Raw genomic sequence first — 7,499 nt, forward strand, 5'->3', positions numbered from 1 at the left:
GTTCAAAACTATTTGACTAGCGACTTAGTTGTTCACGCCACATCCCATTCCACACCAATAATTGACACCCCCCCTCGAGAGGAGATCAATTGGAAAGGAAAAAATCCCAACCAATTGGATTTTGCACTTTGAGCTCACTATATGCAAGTTGCGAAGGCCAATGCCTTACTATTACACCATGGCTCACAACTAGATAGTAAGTCATCGAGCTTCCTCGTCGCCACAATTCATGTGGTTCACACCATGTTCACACATATTTCACATGGTGTTCACCTACCTTGTATGGCCTGGCATCAAGTTTACAACAAGATCACTTTGTGATCACAATAGTGCACAAGCAGGATCCAAGGGCATAGATAAATGCCACTCACGCCTCTTCACATGGAATATTTATACCCTTGGGAGGAGGCCCATCTATTCTACTCTATTAAGGAGCTCAAAATTCAGGCATGTCATGTGGCTTCACCAGATTATTGAGACATGCACCGGATAGTGGGAAGAGAAAAGAAGCTCAAGAGACGTTTGGGGGGGGGGGGGGGGGGGGGGGGGGGGGAGAGGTAGACGTGGCGCAAACAAGATGCACCGCACGTGGGGAGAGAGAGAGAGAGAGAGAGAGCCAAATTCTTGCAGGAGCCAGCTAAAAGAATGATGATGAGTGGGGATGCGTTGGTGTGTTAGAGCCGTGATACGTGATAATGATAAATTATTTTTTAAGGTAAACATTGTACAGTAGTTAGTATGTTAATAAGCTCATAGTTTTTCAATTCAACTCTCAAGTTTCGCTCCACATTGAAAGTCCAAGCTAGGGTCTCTAATTGAGCATTCAAACTTCAAAGTAAAAGAAATGGCATTATTTTATTTATTGTAGGTGGTCTTGAGGGCGTGAGAGAGATGTTAGCAAAGCTTCCAATTGAACAACTGGAAAAGGACTTTCTTGGGTTGGTGTTGAGGGAGAGAGATTCTCTTGTGTCTGTTGAGAAATTGTGTGTGTGTGTGTGTGTGAGAGAGAGAGAGAGAGAGAGAAGGAGAAGAGAAGTTTTGAATGTCTTAGGAACAACATTGAGAGACCTATAAGATCTATCTCATGGGGTACTCTTCACGAGGGAATTGACCTAACAAATCTAGCACGTAGAGCGTGTGTCTGTTGAGAAATTCTCATATGTGTATGTGTGTGTGTGTGTGTGTGCACGCACGTGTGTGTGTGTGTGTGTGTGTGTGTGTGTGTGTGTGTGTGTGTGTGTGTGAGAGAGAGAGAGAGAGAGAGAGAGAGAGAGGGGAGAAGAGAAGTTTTTAATGTCGTAGGAACAACCCTAAGAGACCTATAAGATCTATCTCATGGGGAACTCACGAGAGAACTGACCTAACCAATCTAGCACAGATGTATATCTCTCTCTCATCCTTTTTTTTTTCTTTTTACAATGTCTCAATTTTTTTTGGCGGGTCAATCTTCTCTCATCCCATATTTTCCTTTACAATGTCTCAAAATTTTTGTAATGTCAATATGCCTTTCTCTTATTGCAAATGTAGGCTTCTAGGAGAATTGCATGTGCGTGTGTGTGTGTGTGTGTGTGTGTGTGTGTGTGTGTGTGTGTGTGTGTGTGTGAGCGCGCGCACCCGAGAGAGAGCGAGAGAGAGAGAGAGAGAGAGATGCACGGGCGTGGGGAATTTGAATGTCATAGGAAGAGTCCAAGAGACCTCAAAGATGTATTCAGCAAGAGGTGATGAATGAATCCAACGGCTCTGTTCCCATTTCTTCCTTGCTCCTCTATCCTCCACGACGACTCTATTTGTCGCTTGCTCCTTGCATCTCTACTGCTCTATTGACAAACTTGATCTACCTTCATCATCTATCAAGCCTCCTTATCTTAACAATCTTAGTGGCTTCTTCGTCGCAAATTGGGCTCTCTCTCCCTCGCTCTCATGTTGCGTACAATGCGATTGATGCACCTTACTTGCCATTGTCAATTAAAGTTGAATAACCTCTAGAGCTGTTCTTTTCTTTAGAATTTGTAGCTTTTGAAACATAATTAAATTTTTTTAATGAGTCTCTACAGCATCTCCTCTCTCTCTCTCTCTCTCTCTCTCTCTCTCTCTCTCTCTCTCTCTCTCTCTCTCTCTATTCTACTCTATAAGAGAGAGCCCTTTTCAGGCCTACCACACGGCATAAGAAAGGGGCACATAACAAGGTTGCCAGATGTCATTAAAATTTTGAGTGAGACTAGCTGGTAGGCCTCGAGATACAACCAGAAATGGTAGTTCCTAGAGCACTCCTAACAATGATCAGTGGACGATCGTTTGCTTGCCTATGACTCGCGCTATGAAAGCCCTAGGAGGCCAATGACATGCTAGCGGCTACCAATGCCCAAGGAGCTGAGAGCTTGAGAGCGACTCAAATCTTTGCAGGCTAGCTACAACCCACCCCTCTCTCACCATCATTCTATTGCCTATACACGAAGTCTCTCTCTCTCTCTCTCTCTCTCTCTCTCTCTCTCTCTCTCTGTGTGTGTGTGTGTGTGTGTGTGTGTGTGTGTGTGTGTGTGTGTGTCTGATGGTGCAAGTTAACGCTCTCTCCTCAAGCCTCGCAAACTACGGCGACCATCGGATCTCTTCTTTATCTACTAGCAGCGCCAAGGTGGGCCCACCTTCCACGCATCCAACAGCTCTACCCCCATCTACTACTTGCTCATCATTCCTCCACGACTCTATTTGTCGCTTGCTCCTTTTGTGGCTCTCTTGCTTGGGTGACCATCTTGCTCCAACTTTGCAAGCCTCCTTCTCTTGACAACCACTTATGTAAATAGTCGCGTCTTCATTTGTTATTGGGCCTTGCCTTCCTCGGTCTCATGTTGCGTACAAGGTGGTTATTGCACCTTTCTTGCCACCATCAACACAAGTTGTACAGCCTCCAAACTCAAAAGCGATTGAGGCTCTTAGTAATCAATCGTCAGCTATAACATTTCTTAAAATTGTAGGGTTTGCTGAAGAAACATTGCTAATTTTTTGTAATGAATCTCTACATCTCTCTCTCACTCTCTCTCACATAAAAGCTGGTTGTATATTGTGTACAAAGACACCAATGGGGATGCTCAAAAGGCCTCTTACACAAGGGACGTACGAGACAAGGAATACAAAGTGAGTGTTATATGTACATCACGATGGCATGTACGAGGAATCCAAAATGAACCATTGGGGTAGTGTGTATACCCATGTGATGTGTCCATAGTCTAAACTGAAAAGAATTGAACAGCTATGGCCTACCTCAGCACAAACACCACCTATCTCTATATTCAAATCATTGTCAAAGGTAGAGGAATAGGAAAAATAAACTGATACGTTGATCTTGATCATGAGATCATATTTAGCATATAGGCTCTAATATGGTTTAAACATATGTACACACCTAGGTAGGTACACACATAAACATACTTACATGCATGCATAGATACGTTCAAAAGAGAAAATAGAGAAATGAGAGAGAGATGATGTGAGTGTCTCTTTGTGTGCTCATGAGTAAGCTTGAGAAACCTGTAAGTGCTCTCTCTCTCTTGAGCTCACTCTCAAAAAGCCCGCTCAATATTCAAGAGGTGGGGGGGACCAACTCCCACTTAATATATTGTATTCATCTGGTGGTTGTTATTGGCTGGAGGATAAAGATGGATATGTTGACCTGCCCTCCTTGAGAGAGCGTAAGAAACTTGTAACTGCTATCTCTCATGATAAACGCTCAAATAGCTTGCTCAGCATTCAAGAGGTGGAGGCCAACTCCCACTTAATACACCGTATTCATATGGTGGTTGTTCTTGGCTCGAGGATAGAGATCTATGTATTCAATCATCCTCCTTGATGTGAGTATTCAAGAGATGTTCGAGAATGTTATGTGTGTCATGGGGAGGTTAAAGATACACACCATTTTTTTGTAAATTAAAATAGACACAAACGCATACATCACACACACACACACATATATATACGCACTAGTACGACCGACCGCCTTTGGCAACCTCTCTCTCTCTCTCTCTCTCTCTCTCTCTCTCTCTCTCTCTTCCTTTCTCCCTCTTTATTGCGTGCACAGGAGCTTGTCTTATTTTTGGACTTTAGCTTTCAACTCATAGATGTCAACCCGTGTAAAGTGCTCCCACTTCCACCATACTATGTTACTATGTTAGTATAGATACAAACCTAGATATGTAAACACATATTTACATACACACAGATAGATACATTCTCGAAGACATTCAAAAGCAAAAATAAAGAAATGAGAGATAGAATGTCTGTGTTTCTATATATGCTCATGACTAGGGTTAAGAAACTGGATACGATTGCCCATCACAAAGTGTTTGTTAAGTGGCTTGTTGGTAAGAGCGAGCAAGACCTACCGTAGGCGGATCGCGTGAGCTCATGTCAAATAGTCACGAGGACATTCCATTCCCATTTCTATCCACTGCTCCACCGTTGTGTACTAGCTATCAAAACACACATGTAGACGTCTCTCCCTCACTTGGAATAAAACTTTTTTCAACGTGCATGAAATATTGACGATCCACCAATGTTAATAACTGGTGTAAAATGACCAGACAATTCAAATTCAATATATAGGACCCACATTTGAAAGGGTCAGCCCCTAACTAATATCCACACACAAACTCACCCACCTGCTCCCTTCCTGCTTGCCATCAGTCACAGAAGACCAAAATTTATGCACCGCATATTAAAGAATGATGCTCATCACGTATTAAAGAATAATGCTTTATTACAGCCTGCTCGCTTCGTGTGTCTGGTACATCATTTTCTAGAGGGGTGTCTATATGACAGCCAGGTGCCGCCCTTGCCTTGCCGCCGGCCGGTGAACAAGAAGTTACCAATCCCGAACCTTCTGGACACAGTCATTGTGGCAATTTAGTGACGATTTAGACGGCCTCAATTTCAGGATCTGGCAACCGTCCATGCATCTCTGACAGAATTTCAGAGCCCCCACATGAATCCCTTCGCTGCCTCGGAGATATCATGACAGAAGCAGCATCATCCACCTCAGGATCAACCAGTGATTTCCTCTTGTGTGCTTCTCGCCTCTGCCTGCTGCTCTCATCCTCTATCTCTTCCATTCCCTTCCCATCAGGCTGCCTATTTGTTTGTAGAGCAGACGATACAAGAGCCTGAGCTTGCATCATTACAGCTGGGCTATCATCTGCTGCGTATAGGATTCTCTGAACCGCCATGACTACCTGCAAAGAGATCCCAATGTCAAATACATTTCCTTCAAGCTGAAGAGCCATAACCAGGTCTGGTCAGCAATTATGTCTGCGCTCTTGCTGCCTATGGCCAGCAACAAGTTCAAAATACAGCTTCAAATCCTGTGTGGCAGGTATCCGTACCGGATAGTGCTCTAATCCGGGGCTTTGGCATAAGATCTCGATATCCCTTAGCTTTGCGAAGTAAAAGTCCCTCTCCTTCTCCAGAGTATCCACTGAGAGCTTCAGCTCAATGACCTTCATTTACAAAACCAAAGTAAAGACTGTCTTAAAGAATCTGCACGATGATTCAAGCAAACTGACTCCATGACGAAAAAGGATACCTGCTCCTTGAGGCTATTGACTTGAGCAGCTGGTACCATTGGCTCCTCTGAGAAAAGTGGTGGAGAAGTAGATGCACTTGAAAGTGGAAACACTTTGGCAGTTTTGCTTCCTCCTGAGAACGCTATATTGTATCAGAACAATCTTCAACCATTATTCAGCAATGTCGGTATGAATAAAATTCCCATGGAAGAGTGGTCTAATTACACACGTTGTAAATGCAAGCACAGAAATTCAAATCCTTAATTGTCAAGAAGAAAGTCCTTATCCACACAGATGACTCCACACATGCATCGACATGGACCACCCAATATGTAAGCTTACCCTTGCTTGAAACTGCTGCTGTTGAACAAACCTCCACTCGTCTGGGACCAGTCAGTGCACTCTTTGTAGAAACGGTTACGGGAGTTGCCTTCAAAACTGCTCCTGCTACGACTGCTGGTGCGGATGGTGCTGCTTTTTTGCTTGCATCCTTTCCCCCTTTACTGGCTTCCCTTCTCTCCACTGGATTATAACTATTCACACAAACCAAGCATTTGAGGGTGAGTGTATGAATTTGAAACTGCAGACACGCACACAGAAAATCAGCAAGGACCAGAGCATATCCAATCAATATCACCTGCTACTGTGAGATCCTCCATTCACTGAATCACAATAACGCTTCATCCATTGCATGAATTCCAAGTTATCGAGGGGCCTTCCTTTTATCAGTTTGTTCACTTCAATGTGCTGCACATTTAGGAATTCAAATGCACACCATAAAGAAGTATTCAGGGCCAAAAAATCGGACTCAAAATGGAATACCAGCTCACCTTCTCAATTTTCAACTTGTTGAAAACATCTTGCAGTACTTTGTAGTTCTGTATCGAATCATATTCAGTCTTTGCGTCAAAATTTACCTGGAATAGGAAAGTGAGATTGAGAGCACGCAGAGGAGGGAAGTAAGGAAAATCGAATAAACAAATCTGGTGTATTCTGACCTTGTGCATGGGAACAACACCAGGGTGCACAGAATCTATGAGCTGGCATTGCACCGCTCCCTTGGATGTCTGTCATGTTTCACAAATCTCCATTAATTTCGAGCAGATTATTGAGCAGAAATGAAGGTGATATGTCTACACTAGGTATGGACAGGGATCAAAATCAGAGATTGTACATGGGGCGTGAGCAATGTGCAGTGATGTTGAAGGAACAGGCACAAAGAGATGCATAGGATTCATCAAGCACAAAACAACAAATACAAAGCTCAATCACACGGTGAATTGACGTGCATATTAGGTCATAAACATGGAGAAAGAGAACTTCAATTGTTTCCTCATGGTAAGCTCGGATAGTAACCTGTAGTGCATCACACAGACTCTCTATCTGGGACGCCGTAAGAGCTTCCACTCGAATTTGAGAAAAACCACACAGTGATCAAAGCAAAGAGACAAAAGCTTAAAGAAAACTTACATCCTCCACTTTGTTAAGGTTGAGCTGCAGAGTGGAATTGATCCACTGCAGAATCTCGTTGCGGCCTACGAAATAAGCGCTGTCCATCATGCCAATGTTGGTGGCCGCCATATTCTTCAAAGTGCAGAGGCAAAATCAAGAAGAAGAAGACGAACTTTTAGATCTTCTGTCTGTCGACGGAGACCGAGCTTGAAACCCTAGCTATGGCCAAGAGGAAGAAGAGCTTTGCGGAGAAACTTTAAACGTGTTTATGTTTGGAAATGTAGCCGTTGTGCCATCACGGCCGTGCCTCATAGTTCAAATTCCAATAGTACCCACCAAAGCCCTCTCCTACGAGATTTGAACATGAGACGTACAGTGTGTTGAGGCTACATTTTAGAGCATGGTCACACCAGGCGCAGTTACCAGTAATTGGAAACTGCGCCTACTATGCAAAATGCAAAGTAAAAAAGCGGCTACTGAGCCTTGACAACGGTC

General features: G+C 43.6%; 1 protein-coding gene across 1 annotated transcript; it reads right to left on the reverse strand.

Annotated features, from left to right (window-relative positions):
• Positions 1 to 4,680: 4,680 nt before the first annotated feature.
• Positions 4,681 to 7,287, reverse strand: LOC147457508 (microtubule-associated protein RP/EB family member 1A-like). The gene is made up of 8 exons (XM_086513599.1): positions 7,023 to 7,287; positions 6,551 to 6,619; positions 6,383 to 6,469; positions 6,190 to 6,299; positions 5,895 to 6,085; positions 5,573 to 5,685; positions 5,373 to 5,486; positions 4,681 to 5,222 (listed from the first exon to the last, which is right to left on the reverse strand). Exons 1-8 carry the CDS (start codon positions 7,131 to 7,133, stop codon positions 4,908 to 4,910), a joined length of 1,110 nt encoding a protein of 369 aa, XP_086369725.1. The 5' UTR covers positions 7,134 to 7,287; the 3' UTR covers positions 4,681 to 4,907.
• Positions 7,288 to 7,499: the final 212 nt, after the last annotated feature.

Source organism: Adiantum capillus-veneris, chromosome 5 (genome assembly GCF_014529385.1).
Source record: "Adiantum capillus-veneris isolate H3 chromosome 5, ASM1452938v2, whole genome shotgun sequence".
Classification (NCBI taxonomy): Eukaryota; Viridiplantae; Streptophyta; class Polypodiopsida; order Polypodiales; family Pteridaceae; genus Adiantum; species Adiantum capillus-veneris.

What these genes read in the sequence shown, in the direction of transcription:
- LOC147457508 (XM_086513599.1), bottom strand. Translation starts at nt 7,133, where the DNA reads ATGGCGGCCACCAACATTGGCATGATGGACAGCGCTTATTTCGTAGGC. An exon ending in GTGTTGTTCCCATGCACAAG is followed by an intron (nt 6,470 to 6,550) that starts GTCAGAATACAC and finishes TTCCTATTCCAG; the next exon opens with GTAAATTTTGACGCAAAGAC. An exon ending in GGAGGATCTCACAGTAGCAG is followed by an intron (nt 6,086 to 6,189) that starts GTGATATTGATT and finishes TTGTGTGAATAG; the next exon opens with TTATAATCCAGTGGAGAGAA.